This window comes from Ursus arctos, unplaced genomic scaffold, assembly GCF_023065955.2.
Source record: "Ursus arctos isolate Adak ecotype North America unplaced genomic scaffold, UrsArc2.0 scaffold_19, whole genome shotgun sequence".
In the NCBI taxonomy this organism is placed as follows: Eukaryota; Metazoa; Chordata; class Mammalia; order Carnivora; family Ursidae; genus Ursus; species Ursus arctos.
Window position 1 is genome coordinate 26,407,574 of NW_026622863.1, and position 15,368 is coordinate 26,422,941.

The 15,368-nt window shown below is 41.1% G+C and overlaps 1 protein-coding gene across 1 annotated transcript in view; it reads left to right on the forward strand.

Annotated features, from left to right (window-relative positions):
• Window positions 1-3,790: 3,790 nt before the first annotated feature.
• Window positions 3,791-15,368, forward strand: part of PMFBP1 (polyamine modulated factor 1 binding protein 1) — a 47,282-nt gene continuing 35,704 nt past the window's right edge. Inside the window, exons 1-2 of the mRNA XM_026493706.1 lie at window positions 3,791-3,802; window positions 8,913-9,068. Of these exons, the coding sequence (XP_026349491.1) occupies window positions 3,791-3,802; window positions 8,913-9,068 (168 nt within the window). The remainder of the gene's footprint in view (window positions 3,803-8,912; window positions 9,069-15,368) is intronic.

Below are 15,368 nucleotides of genomic sequence, written 5' to 3' on the forward strand. Positions count from 1 at the left end.
CCACTCAACCTGTACTTCATCGAATTCATTCACATGTACTCTTTTTCCTTCATCTTCCAAAAACTAAACAAAGCCTCTCTGAGTTAGGAAAAAGGAAAGAGAGGGGAATTTGAGCATAAGCAAGAGAATTAGACCCTCGTGAGATTGATGATGTGGACAAGAGTCAGGGAAACAATAGAATCCCAGATAGGCTTAGCAAATGAGGGGCAGAAAATACTTTTGATCAATACCAGGAATGGGGGACAGGAAAGTGAGCAAGATCTTAGGATTCTATACCCTTCTTCTCAACACCTTTCCAGGCAAAACACAGAATGATGTTAGGGCGGGCCTAAGAAGAGATGGCCTAAGACCAATCTGATGTGTGTGTCTCTCTCTCTGCATTAGGAGTGTCCTTGGAGAATGAAAGAGGGTCAGCAGCACCAAAGCCCACAGTATGAGAAAGATGCAGTACATGCAACCTGTTGACCAGGACACAGACATCTCAGTGTACTCCAGCTGGGAAACATGCCCATAACCATGGACCAGAGCCACCTCTGATGCCAGAATCCAACCTAGAACCCCAGAATTTAAGTGTACTCTGAAGAGACCTTAAAAAGGTAGAAGGAATCATGAATTATTTTTAACCTGAAAATGATGGCACCTTCTCAGAAAAAACTAAGATTCTGCTTTCTGCCATTTGGTGAAAATGGGGCTCAGTAACCAGATGGAGTAATAGAAAAACAGTTGCTTTTTCTTTGCACACCTGAGTTCATACCTACTAAACTAGTCACTCACGTAAGGTAAGTTTCTTGGGAATCTATAAGGTGCTGTGAGTGTGGGCTGAGACCTACTGGGAGGCACAAACATCACCTAGATGCTCTGACCAAGTTTCTGTTTTCACTATAATTGTTTGTTTTTCTGGTCACAGCTGTCACCAAGGGAAGGCTTGCTTGGGGGGGAAAGGCAGCATAACTTTTGAATACAAGAAAGCATTTCCCTAGGCAGATGCAGCAGAATTGGATATGCCAATGGAAGAGATGGGGCATGAGGAAGTGAAGGTCTGAAAAGCGATGCAGGAGACAGCGCCACAGAAGACACAGAATAAGGGTTTGAGAAGAGAGAAGACATTCAAGTGCTAGACCCAGAGATCAGTATCTACGGATCAGGTAGGGAGCCCCTCCCTCCGTAATGAGTTCTCTCCTCCTGCCACACTCCTCAGAGAGCATAGTGAAGGCTCACATGACCATTTTATAAAGCGTTTGAGGCTCCCTCAAAGCACTCTTCCTTGTCCATCTGGTAAACATTACTGTCAAATGCATTGAAAATTTATCATATAACCCTTCCATTTTTTTCATCATAAGCACTTCCAAATTGCCCACTGCTGTTGTTAATGATTCACAGGATTCCCAAGTCTCCCTCATGGAACACAACTTAGTTCTCTCTTTTTTCCTATCACTCACTTTAGTTAGTAAAGCCCAATGTCTTTTCATGCAAATATGAGAGCCTCTGCCTTCCATTTTTCCTTCCAAACACTTTTGGCCCTTGCAACCGTAGCTGTGTAATTCCGAAGTTGATGAAGTCATCACAATCTAGACAGTCATTTTTCTGTCTTTGAGATAAGATTTCACTTGATTTAAGAGCCATCTCCTGACCATCCTGTAGGTCTGCCTGTAGAGGAATATTATTCTCAAGGATATATTTGTTCCATTCCAACTTTTGTGTGATGCTTGGGCTGAATTCATGGTTCCAACCAGAGAAAGATGTACACCAAGGTAGAACATTGAATCAGTAAGCCTTAGTGCTAGAAAAGACAATGGTCATTTAATACACACACACACACACACACACACACACACACACAAACACACAGTTTTTAGAACCAGGAAACAAAGCCTTGGAGAAATGAGTGCTTTCTTTCCCAAGGCCACTCCTTGACTTAGGTGCTAAACCAGGTTTAAAAGCTTGGTGGCCTAGAGCCCAGTTTAGTGTTTCTATGCCACACTATTTTTAATCTTCTCATTTGCCTAGTGCTGTAGATTAAATGTTTGTTCCCCCCCCCCCCCCGCCCCGCCCTCCAAATTCATGTGTTGAAATTCTAATCCCCAAAATGATGGTATTAAGAAGCGGGGACTTTGGGAGGTGATTAGGTCAAGGATGGGAATCCTCATGAAAGGGATTAGTTCCCTTATAAAGAGACTACAGATCACTCCCTTAACCTTTCAACCATGTAAAGTCACAGCAAAACAAAACAAAAAGCAAACAAACAAACAAACAAAACAAAACAGCTGTCTCTGAAGTGGGTCTTCACCAAATACCTAATTTTCTGGCAACTTGGTCAGGGATTTCTCAGCCTCCAGAACTGTGAGAAATTTCTGTTGTTTATAAGCTACCCAGTTTGTGATATTTTGTTATAGCAGTAGGACCGGCTAAGACACTATTTGTGACATTCACCGACATTTCCTTTAAAGCATAAAGGAAGAAGGCAGGCATAGCCATGTGACTTGTTTTGGCCAATGAAATGTAAGTAGAAGTGAAGTGTGTCACTTCCACTTTAAGAACCTGTGTGTTCCCTCTCTGCTGCCATGGCAACAGGCAACATACCAGATGAGGTTCTACCAGCTGAAGAGCAGCTCCAGCTGACTCATAAAGGACATGTAGCACAGTAAGAAATAAACTTTCTTGGTTTTAAGTCACTGAGATTTGGGGGTTGTTTGTTACTGCAACGTCACCTGGCCTCTCCCAACTGAATAGGCCTGAGCTACATTCCCATTCCCATGATGCGTCTCTGTGCACAAAGACTAAAGAGGGTAAACAATGCAACACATCAGAACACAACCCCACAAAACATTCCAAATTCCATGTCTCACCAGCATTCTTTCTTCCTCTTGGCTTATATTAGGGGTGGGGGATGTGGTTCATTACAAAGAATGAGTATTTTGATAGCTTCTCATTCTTGGAACTATTCTGCAGGTAAGTGCCTGGCGGAAGTTTCCTCTAGTTGTAGAGTGAAAAACATAATAAATTAGATTATTTTAGTAAGTCAGTGCATTATGACCTGAAAAGCATCATCTTATACTTGCACACATTCATGTGCAAAAATCCTTGGTTTTCCTTGAGACTTTTTATGTGGATAATTCTCAGCACTCTGCAAGTTTCGTAACTTTACAAGCACCGACATTACAGTAACCTGAGGCTTTGAAAAAACCACATCATCAGGTATTTCCAAAGTAACAGTTATAAATTAATGGCAGCTGCTCAAGAAGTAGTAAGACAGCCCGTGTGACCTTGGGTAAGTCACTTAGCCTCTCTGGACTTCAGTTTCCTCCTCTGTAAAACAAGGATAGTAATAATAACTACTTCCCAGGGTTATCCTGAGAAAGAAGGTGGGTTGTGCACATTCTGTCTGGTTCATAATTAGTGCATAATGTTAACTCTATTTGAGCCATTGAACACTTAGAATAGAAAGTAAGATCATCTCAGAACTTTTGCTTTCCAAGAAACTGTGAATTCAGAAATAATTTAGTCCACCAAGTGTCGGTTTTTGGGAAAAGATGTAAATTCTTGGTTCTGTCTGTCTGGTGAAGGTGTTAACACACTTTTGAAAACACAGATGGACAGACAAGTAGTTATCGCTAACAGTTCGGGAAATTTTTCCAAGCTCCCTGCTGAGAGCAAACATCCAGATGAGAAAACCTTTAAAGGGCCAGACTCATTTCTACTTTTACCATTTTAAATTCTTGGACTTTTGCAGGTTTATAACAAAGCTCAGAAAATGCTAAAGCTTAAAGGAGAATTAAGAGGTGCCAAGGAAATGAAAGATGAGGTAAGGCTCCTAACTCTCCTACATACATGGAGTTGAACCTGTGTTACAATGAACTTCTTTTCAAGTTTCACGATTCAAAATTCTAGTAATAAGCATCCCAGAATATCACAAAGGGAGGTGGGCAGCAGACCATATCATTTAAGAGCCCAGACTTGAGCTAGGTTGGTCGGGGTCCATATCTAATGGAGGTATAATATTGGGCATGTTACTTAATTTCTCTGAGCTTCCTTTCTCTTACCTAGAAAATATGAATAATTAACACCCATTTCAAAGGTTTGCCGTGAGGATTAAGTAAGATACCACATGTAAAACACTAGTTCTTGGGACATAGGAAGCATTTAAAAGATAGTAACTATTGTTGCCAACATTGTCTCTTTATCTGGAATGCTATGGAAATGAAGTGTTCTAATTAGTCTAATATTTTGATATTAGACTAATATAAACTGTATTTATCTATTCCCTGCCTCGTTCCAGAAAGCATTTAAGGGGGATGTTTAGGTTAGTATAGGATTGTCCCACGTGACATATGCTTTTAACAGCCCTCCTATCAAGAGATGAACTGTTTCTAAAAGAGGTGTTTCAGCTCCTTTCCTGCTGGATTACTGGAGGGAGCTGTACAGGATTTGCTGCATATTCTGCAGGGAACAAGGATCTGGTATGGGTTTTCTAGAAGGGCATTTCTTCATTCAATTGATATCTTTGGACCACCTTCCATGTGCCAGGCATTGTTCTAGAGGCTGAGGATAAAGCAGTGAACAAAACAGAGAAATATCCATGTTCTTATGGAGCTTACTTTCTAGTAAAATAATTTCTCCCGAGGATATGATGGAGAAAAGTATGTAGCAACTGCCCAAGTGCCAATAAAAATCAGCCCATATTCCATAAGTGGCTGACCACTGCCACATGCCATGTGTATCCTGAACTGTATATTTATGTAGTGTGCCAATTTTTAAAGAATTTAGAACACAATAAAATATACTCATTCTTCACTAGATGAACAAAATTGGTTCCAAAATTTTTGCTCACGGGCAAAACCTTGTATAAATGCCCATTAATTCCCATTATAAGTAATCAAAAACTGCAATGTTTCTATTGATGGAAAAGTAAACTCAGGAATCAAGTTAGTAATATTGATAACACTGCTTGAAATTACTGTAGATAACTGTAAACTCTTATTACACAAGTAAAATATAAAAATTCCTGAACCAATGATAATTTTTAAGGTTTTGTGCTTTTTAAAACATACCTCTCACAAGAAATTGATACAGGTTGAATGGTAGTAGTGGTTAAAAGTGGTTTTCCATTGTTAAAGATTTGTCTTTAGCCTCAGATAAAGATAATTTCCCAAAGATGATGACTTTTATGGTGTTGTTGGTTGACTCCAAAATTACTCTGGAAACCGCCACCCAAGCTTGCTTGTTCAAGTGCCAAATCCTTGATGGAATGCTGCCATCTTAAATCCTTGTAACGCTCTTGACTTCTGGGAGTGCTTCTGAATCCTAAGCCTCAGTTTAACATCAGCTTCCTCCAAGAAGCACAAGACTATCTGTCAATATTTTGAAGTCTAGAGCAAAATTTCTTCCTATCTTTGGAAATGTATGTTCAAGAAGGCATGCTCTTTGAAAAAGATCCATTGAATCAGAACAGAAAATTTGCTTCAGTAAACAATCTTCCAATAACTATCATGATTGCAACTGTGGTAGCAGCAGTCACCATTTTACCTGTGGTTGGTAGCTACTGCTGATGTCACAGTCCTTCAAGGAGTGACCAGGTCCCAACCTCACATAAGAAAAACTGGGGTGCCTAAGTGGATAACTTACATAAGTGAAAACTCACCTAGCAGCAGAGGCTTGTGATTTCAGCCATCGTTAATGACTTCACATCGAGGACAGGATCAGATGGTGCCTGAGGGTCAGCATTATGACTCTCAGCTCCGCTCACACCCCAGTACTGGTTACAAAGCTTTGATTGATGAAATGTCAGATTAAATCAATTTTTGCCGCATATTGATACTCAAAAGACATCTGCCTGGAATTTAGCCTTCATAAAGTAGATAGGATTAGAAATAGGGTACAGTGACCTCTGTGCAAGATATTAGCAAGAAATTAGGTTTACTGGAACCTCAGAAACACTTGCCTTTCTGAGGTGAGCACATCCTCTTCTTACAGTAAAAAATATTTTGTTGTGCGTGGGAATCACTTCATTGCTCTCCCAGCATTTTCAAGCCTGTTCTGATGAATAAAAACCCCTGTATGATTTGGACTTTTGGAGTGAATGGTTAGGTTTTGATTTCAAAAGCAAATTTCTTTTGACATCCAACAAAACGCATTTGTTATTCAATTGGTTTACGGAATCCTCAAAGAAAGAATTATTTATTCCAAGCCTCTTGTTTTCTGAATGAAGAAATTGCCTCAGAGACTCTGAGTCAATGCTAATGTCCAAATTAGATGAGATCATCTACATTAAATATCCAATTCTGAAGTCCTGTTGGTGCATTAGAATGGGGGCAGGCAGGCTTCTGTTCAGAAGACATCTAAAACTAGAGGGAGAAGGGTTTTTTATTGGCCTGACGAGAGAGGGCATTTAGCTTTTAAGTTGGAGAGGCTCAAGTTGTATATCATTGCTACTTTGTTAATGAGTCTACAGTGTGCCAGGCTCCATATGGAACAATCTGGTGACACGGTCCTCACTTTAAGATGCATATATTCAGGGGGGCGCCTGGGTAGCGCAGTCGTTAAAGCGTCTGCCTTTGGCTCAGGGCGTGATCCCGGCGTTCCGGGATCGAGTCCCACATCGGGCTCCTCGGCTGGGAGCCTGCTTCTTCCTCTCCCACTCCCCTTGCTGTGTTCCCTCTCTCACTGGCTGTCTCTCTGTCACATAAATAAAATAAAATCTTTAAAAAAAAAAAAAAAAAAAGATGCATATATTCAGCATTAAGGCAAGAGTATAGAGCATTTGACACTTCCATAGACCAGGCATTGTATTGTCACCTAATCTGCTCATAGATGCCAAAGAAAGAGTCTTATGGCAAGAGGGGAGGAGATCCCTAGGGTCCCCAATCCCCAGAGAGCCTCTATTCCCTATTTCCAGTGTGGCAGCAATGAGAAAAGGCATTTAAAGCACTAGAATCAAACTGCTGCTCCTTGTTGGGTCAAGGATTTTGTTTTCTAGTTAGAAAACAGTGTCCATACACCTTTTTTTTTTTTTTAAGCTGCTCTACACACATTCTCTTAAGAGAGTCCCTGGTAAATTGTAGTAATGGTAATTACATGCTTGGGGCAGTTGACATACACTGTTATTTTTCTGAAAGTAAGGAATAAGGGACAGGAGCAAGAGAGGAAGAGAGAGAGTTTTGAGATAATGAAATCCTTTTAATGACAGAGCTGCCGTTAACCTAATTAAACTGTAAAGTGGTAAAAAAAAAAATCCAGGTACTAAATGGAAATGAAGAAATAAATCAGCTGAGACAGCAGCACTTCTGGGAAACCTTCTGAATTCCGAATACTCTGACATTGCGGTGTCCGATTCTCATGGTTATCCTCTGGCCCCCCTCGGCCTTGTGCAGAGGTCTCTTAAACTGACCTGTCCAGTAAGGCTTGATTTACGATATCCATATCAGGTCTTCAGCTCCCCTGGGAATGAGTGTTATGTAGCTCATATATTTAAGAAGCCAAAGCAATCAGTGGGATATGGTGGCAGATCACTGGCTACAGGGTCAGAAGAGCAGAACTCTCCTCATTCTGCTGCTAACCAGCTACGAGACCTTGGGCACCACCGTTTGGATCACTTTACCATTTCTGTGCACCCATGGCTTCTTGTGTGCTTTTGCACCTGAAACTCTCTTAGAAGAATTGCCCTTGGGCTATTGGGGTCACTTTGCTCGTAAGAGCAGAGAGCTGGAAGTCCTTGAGAGCTTATATCCCAAGGGGCAGCCCTTAGCCACTGACTGACTGATAATGAGTCTGACAGACCAGCTTTTGCAACTAATCAAGACAAACTCTGAGGTGTAGCTTACACTCCAGAGTTCCCTGTGGGATCAGGCTAAAGCTACTGCCTGCAGGACTTTGTTTGAAATCATGCCCTTCGTTGGTTTCTCCCTCTTTCCTGTCCTGCTTCCTCCACTTCCTGGTTAATTTCTCTTGGGAGCGTTTCTTTAATAGATGCCGGGAATCCTGGCCAAAGAGCCTGCTCTGGATAATCTAATCTAAAGCAAGCATCTACCATAAAAGCAGCAGCCTCAGTTCCAGCATCTAAAACTCAGAGGTGGTAGGACCTGTCCTCTTGAGTGTTATGAAGAGTCTGCACAGTGATAGGACTAAAGCACTGGACAGGTTCACAAAGGGCTTCCTCATAATCTCTTTTCATACCGCGGCCACTCACAACACTGGGAGTGGAAGGTGGCGTCCTAGTGAGATTGGGCACCCTCTTTCTTACCACAGCTCTACACCTCCAACCCCACCCAACTTGGTATGCTCCACACTCTCTATTTTGATCTCTATCATTAATTTCCATTCTGACCTACCTGTAATTAGCTAATCTTTTTCACTTGTAATCAAAGACAGATTATCTTATGCAATCAGCCCAGGGATTTTACTTTTATTCTCCTTCATGTACATCTCCACAGAGATACACAGGTTCACGGGTAAGGGAGGTCTTTTGGTTTAGTGGGTAGAGAGAAAGTTAAGGCACTTCAGAATCCACATCAGCTCCTTCACTGATTCACTATAGTCCTGACAAGTTCATTTGACATCTCACTATGCTCATTTCATCAGTGGCAGAGCCATTAATATTTATAGACAGTCTGCTAGGTGCCTGGAATTATTCTAGGCACTGACTTCCTCTTGAAAAACAGGGGAAGTGTCTGTGATGTACCCACAGCAGTGGGTGAAGATTAATTAATGTAAATAAGTAATTGTCTGAATAATGCAGAGCACTCAGACACCTCGCAAATGGATACTGTGTAAATGTTATACTGGATGAGTAATAACAGCTAAGAGTTGATGGACAAATTTCCAGCAAATTTAAAGTCTCTGTCAACCAGTTAAGTGAACGAAAGTAAGCATTTTCTTGATAGTTTATAATTGATGCTTTTGTTTTTCTGACTGTCTAGGTGGGGGAGAGAGACAGAGAAGTGAGCAGCCTGAACAACAAGCTCTTGAGCCTACAAGTGGACATCAAAAATCTGCATGATGTCTGCAAGAGACAGGGGAAGACCTTGCAGGAGAACCAGCTCTGTGTGGAGGAGGCGATGATGAGCAGCAACCACGTAAGGGATTCAGCAGCTGCTACCCATCTCTGCTCCCTCGACTTCCCCCTCTGTTCCCTTGGGCAGGAACAATAATAGAAAATTCTTCCACTAGTCATTCAAGAGCATTATTGAGCAAGCAATGAGAGAGAATGAAACACATGTACCCAATAACACACACACACACACACACACACACACACACACACACACACGAAAACCCCATTCCTGCCCTCAGGATTTTTTCATTTAGCTATCGCCAAGGTCATCTACATTTAGGCCCTGTCTTTTCCTTATCTGGCCTTTCACACCTGGATTTGCAGCATCTGAGGTCCATTTGCCCTGAAAAGACCAAATCATAGTTATATAAGGAGAGTAGCATCTCCTAATGGATTTTAGACAAACTTCTAAGTCAACCATGAAAATAACAACTGTCCCACTTGCTCAGAGGTGTCACTGCTCATCAGTGCAGCAGGTGATCTTTGTTGCCCCTTAGGCAGCTCTCTGCCTACAAGCTTTCCTTCTGGATGCAGGAACCCAAACAACCAGACACGCTTAAATGGGGAATGGCTAATGCCCCCAAAATCAGCCCTCTACCAATGGAAGGGAGGTGGTTAAATAACTTATCACTCTTTTTTTTTTTTTTAACTTATCACTCTTGCCCCACAGTCATAGAACACTCCAGGCATACTCTTTGCTCTGCCCTGACGTTCCTCAACAGGACCCTGCACCAGCTGCCCACCGTGGGAACCAGCTTGATAACGCACCCTTCCGCAGCTCTCTTCCTTCCCTTGTCTCATTTCTCCACCCGCCTACCTGAGTTTCCCGAGATCACTTCCCTCATAAACTCCTACTTGACACTGTCCCTTGCCACAGGGCTTGTTTCCAGAGGTGTGCAAACCAAGACACTCAGTAACACTTGTGCTGCGCATGTATAAACAGTGGCACGATCATCCTCTTCTGGCATGATCATCTTTTTTGAGCTAATACTGACCTGTAGGCTAGGCAGTTCATCAGCTGAGGCAGCTTCATTTCAGCCTGAGGTTTTCTCTCTTTGGAAACTCTAGTGCTAGGGTCTTTAAACCAGTCTCTAAATGTATCCCCATAAGCAGGGGAGCCAGCTGGGAAATATTTTCCCATAGCTCTCTCCAAACTTTGGATTTGCAAGAATGCCTTACTTGCAGTCTTCATTTCCTTTTAGGGACTTGAGTCCTTGGCAAACACGAAGCAGGTACTGGCTGCACAGACCTGTCTCCAGACCCTCAAGTTAGCCTTAGCTGCTGCGTAAGACTCCACTGTCCTCCACATCTGTGGTAAAGGATCTGGTCTCTCTTATTTGGGTCTGTTAGAGTTCTTCCAGGACTTACCACCTCCCTATAGAAACCCCAGATTGGTCTTCTGCAATGCCCTAAAAATGTTACCGACAAAGCAATTCCACCTTATCTTACTGATAAGATCTTACTCCTTGCCCCAGGAGGTCACAAACAGAAAAATCCATTGGTTTTCCTAAATGGATCTCAGGAAGAATATTATCATAATTTACTTCTTTCTAAATATTAACATTTTAGTATATTTTCACCATTGCTGTCCAAGTTTATTTATTCCCCCAGTCAGGGAAAGCCATGTGGCTTATAAGGTACCTAGCAACTTGGAGGGAGAAAGGTATTAAATCCCATTTTATTATTCTAATTGCCCAGAAGAAGGTCTAACAGCTTGAAATAAGCTTTAAAACAGGCTCTTTTTTCCCTAGCACTTAGTGCAGAATTTAAATTGCAGACTACGCATACAAATACACAATTAGATGTAGACTTATACTCATCCACTCAGAAAATCCCTGCAAGATCTGCCCTCTACAAGGAAATGTAATATGGGAACAGAGGGGAAACCTGAGACTTTCTGGAATTTTTGACTAATATCTAACAAGGATCTGGAGAAGTGAGCCAGAGGTCATAGTTCAGAATATGAACTTTGCTGGAGAGAAAATTAAAATACTACATCAGATGTTATGTGTAGGTACAGGGATGGCAGGCAGGAGGTGAGTAACCTTGTAAATCAAGAATATGTTATGCTCCAAAACCCAGAAACAGAGATAGGATGAGGGCAAAGCAAATGAGGTACTAGGGTGCAACATTTACAGGGTACTTACTCCCCAGGTGCCAACTCTGTGCTTGCCCCACCTTGAGATGGAATGCCTCCCCAAAATTTGCACCTCGCTTGCGCCATTGTAGTCCTGACCCTGTTGATGAACCAGAAGAGTGCCTCAATTAAAGTGAAAGGAGAAAAGAACAACAGAGATATCATAATAAAAGGATGATCAAATCAGAAAAAGAAGGGTCTCTCTAAGCAATTCCCCAAACCCCTTTGGCCCTGGTCATGGCATGGGGAGAATACCCTGATATTTAGTACAGCCCAGATTATCAAACTTATTTTTGAAGTGGATAAAAGGCACAGTTCTTAGCATAAAACTATGTAAAGAAGTTTGATTTCTGAAGATAAAAGTCACTAGTCAAGTATGGGTTAATACATTCTTGATGGAATTTATGACACAGAAATATCACTTGGAGTCATTGGGAATGAAAAAAAAATTTTTTTAAGTGAAACTGCTAAATGCCATGTGGGATCTGAGATTGGATACTAGAACAGAAAAAAACAAACAAACATTAGTGGAAAAACTGATAAAATCCAAATGAAGATGTACTTTAGGTAATAGTAAACTACCAATGTTAATTTCCTAGTGGGACAAATGTACCACGATTATGTAAAATGTTAACCTTAGGGAAAGAAGGGTGAAGAGTATATGAAACTCTGTATACTACTTTTGCAATTTTTCTGTAAATCTAAAATTATTCCAAAATGAAGAGGTTGGGTTTTTTTTTTCTTTAAAGGGACTCTCTGGTAAGCAGAGATCACAGATGAGAAAAATGTCTAAGCCATGAAGATGTATCCAAAACAAATGCATGTCACTTAAATACCCAGTTCTACACTCTACCAATACAAGGAAGTACAAGAAACATACTCTGTGGAAGATATAAAAAGTAACTGATAAACCTATCTAGTGATAAAAGGCTAAACCAGGGTTACAGGGAAAATATCTCACTTAACACCTCGAAGATAGGGGAAGAAGTTCATGACAATGACTGGGGGAAGATGAGACTTTCAATTCCTAAATGAAGGGGAAAAAGCAGCAGGGATCTAGTTACCAGAGCAATGCCAACCTGAGACAGAAGAGAGTGCAAACTGGAATAGGGAATAAAATGGTTAAAAAGTATTTTGAAAAGCCGGCTTTAGGCAAATCAGCAGGACCTGATGACATACTTTGAAGAGTGCTTAAGGAATTGGCAGGTGTTATTACATAGCTGCTAGCGATTATTTTTGAGAACTCAAGAGGATAAAGAAAGTCCCTGTAGACTGAAAAAGGGTAAATGAAGTGCTCATCTTTTTAAAAAGGGAAAAAGGACAATCCTGGTAATTATAGACCTGTCAGCTTAACTTCAATATCAGGGAAAATATAGAACTTAACATCAATCAATTAGCATCAACTTGAAAAGCACAAAGTATTGGGTAGAAACCAAAGTGACTTCTCAAAAGGCAAATCATGCCAAGCCAATTAATTTCCTTCTGTGATCAAGTAGCCACATAGGCAAGGAAAGAGCAATAGCTATAATCTCTTTGACCATAAGTAGGGCTAAAAAATTGACTAAATATGGGACCAGGTTCCTACCGGTGGCCAGTGCTCTCCATCTTTTAAGACAGCTGAGGCCTGGATAGAAATCTATCTGAGAAACATGGTGGACAAGACAGCCTCCAGAATCATGTCCGACTCTGGATGGTTACTTCAGGAACTAATCTCACTTCTGGAAGATTACTTCCAACTTGCTCATTTTCTCCAAATCTCAGTTTAAAGGTCAAAGCAGAATCCAATAAAATGTCTGTCTTCACTAGAAAGAAAACTTTAAAAAAGGAGACAAAGAAGCAATAGGAAATGCATTGATACCTTATCACACTGTTCTCTGGCACATATATGAGTGAAATGTAGGCTTAATCCATAGCATGTCATTTTCTATTCATTTAGAATTAAGAAGAATAATCTTTTGAATACTTAAGGATAAATAAGTAGAAATTTAATAGGTCTCAAATAAGCATAGGCATTTCTCCAAGACTTTGAAACTAGATTCCTCTAAACCCATAGGTATCTAGAGTGTACAAATGTTTAAAATTCTCATCCAAGGAAACTCTAGTTTCTCTGCAGATATGAGCAGTTCTTGGATCTTTATAACCAGACAAATTTGGTCAGGTGCTATGTTTGCCCTATACTGGAAAATTTGGATGAAGTCTCATCATGTAGTTGGTCTATCATGTTATCTCAAAGCAAAATTAAACCCAAAAGATTCAACATGATGTCTGGGGAAAATAAATTACTAACAGTTCACCAGTATCACTGACAGGTTGTTAAGCTTTACACACATAGGAAAAGACATGTGTCTTTTAAGCCAAAGGCCAATTACAAACACACTTAAGAATAGATGATGTGCCACATACTAGAAGGGGAAGTCCTAAAGAAAGGGTTTGACTTAAAAAAAAAATGCACTTCTTCCATTCTTTTGTATAATGAAGAGAAAACAGAGACATGAAAATAAGGGGAAGCTAAGAAAGAATGAACAATGTAGAGACCACAGTTAGTTTTCAACTGGGTCATATATATCCATCAGTGGAAAGGCAGGTCCGAAACAACAGTTACACACAAGCACTTGAAGGACCAGGAATCCAGTTTCTTAATTGTCAGAGATCAAGTCAACTTCAACAAAGCCAAGAAAAACAGAATTTGGCCCCAATTTGATAAGGATTTTGTTGGATATCTGCTTCACTAAAATAAGTTCTCTGAATTAACCCTACCTCAGGATGTTCACTCCTTTGCTTTGGTTCTAGCCACATTAGGTATTTATCCTTGACCATGTCTTTTTCCAAGTAACTTCCCACCTCACAGCCTACCTGTGTAGACAGAAGACTTGGGCTGTTGAGAACATCCCCCTATATGTGTATGTGTGCGTGAGCACCCACACACACACCACTCCCAATCCCTTCATGGATGAGTGGTGAGAATAACAACGTTCTTATCTTGAAAAGAGGGAGAGCATGTAACTAAAAACATTTAATATAAATGTTAGCAATTACAGCTGCACAGAGTAAATACAAAATTCAGCATTGTTTGGCTTAAGAAAGAAATATCATTAACTTTGCTCCAGCCACATACACCAGATATCCAGGCCAAGAGTTCAGCTTCTCCTTGCCTAAAATTTCTTGCTGGTGACCATAGTGGTCCATTTTCAGTCTTCTCATTCAGAATGAACTGACGCAATCAGCTGTTGTCTTTACGGTTCTGAGCTGGTCTGAGCCTCCCTTATCTTACCTGAGCCATCCCCACTCACTATCACTAGAGAAAATTTTCCCTCTTTTCAGTCCCAGCTCTCGCAGAATTACTCTCATTCTCCATCTTCAGTTACTCAGACCAAAACCTTGGATTCATCCTGCCTTGGATGACCATCATATCTCACCATCCCACATCTAACACAGGAGCCAATCCCATGAGATCTACTTTCAAAATGTATCCATGATCCCACCATTTCTCCCAACTTCCAACTTGGTCTATGCCACCATCCCTTCTTGCCTGGATTCTTGCAGCAGCCTCATTGCTGGTCTCTCTGCTTTAATCATTGCCCCCCACCTACAGTTGATTTGCAGAAGAACAGCCAGTGTGTCCTTTGTAACAGCTAAAGGACATCATTTCACTTGTCTGTTCAGTACCCTCCAATGTCCTTTTATCTCACTGAAAGGGATAGTTAAGGTCTTTAGAATGGCCTGCATGGCCCTAAGGGAGCTCATCTCTCTTTCCTTTCTCACCTCATCTTGTACCACTCTCCCCCTTACTCTCTCTGCTCCCGCCAGAACAAAGTGGCTCCTCAGACACCACCAGGCACCTCCCACCTCCAGGCCCTAGCACCTGTTATTATCTCTCCCTGAAGTGTTCCCCCTGTAGATTACCACCAGGCTCCTTCCCTGCTTCCTTCAAGTCTTCACTCAAATGTCATCTTCTCAATGTGGTCCTCCATGAAAATACTTAATTCAATATTACAGCTGCCTCCATGCAAGCATTCCTCATCTCTCTCCCCTGCTTTACTCTCCTCCATAGCACTTTTTCCTTTTAATACACTACATAATTTACTTATTTAACTTGCTGCCTCCCCCCGCCCAATGGTGCAAACTGCATGAAGGCAGGGATTCTGTCTGTTTTATACTCTGCTATATCCTCATTACCTACTACAG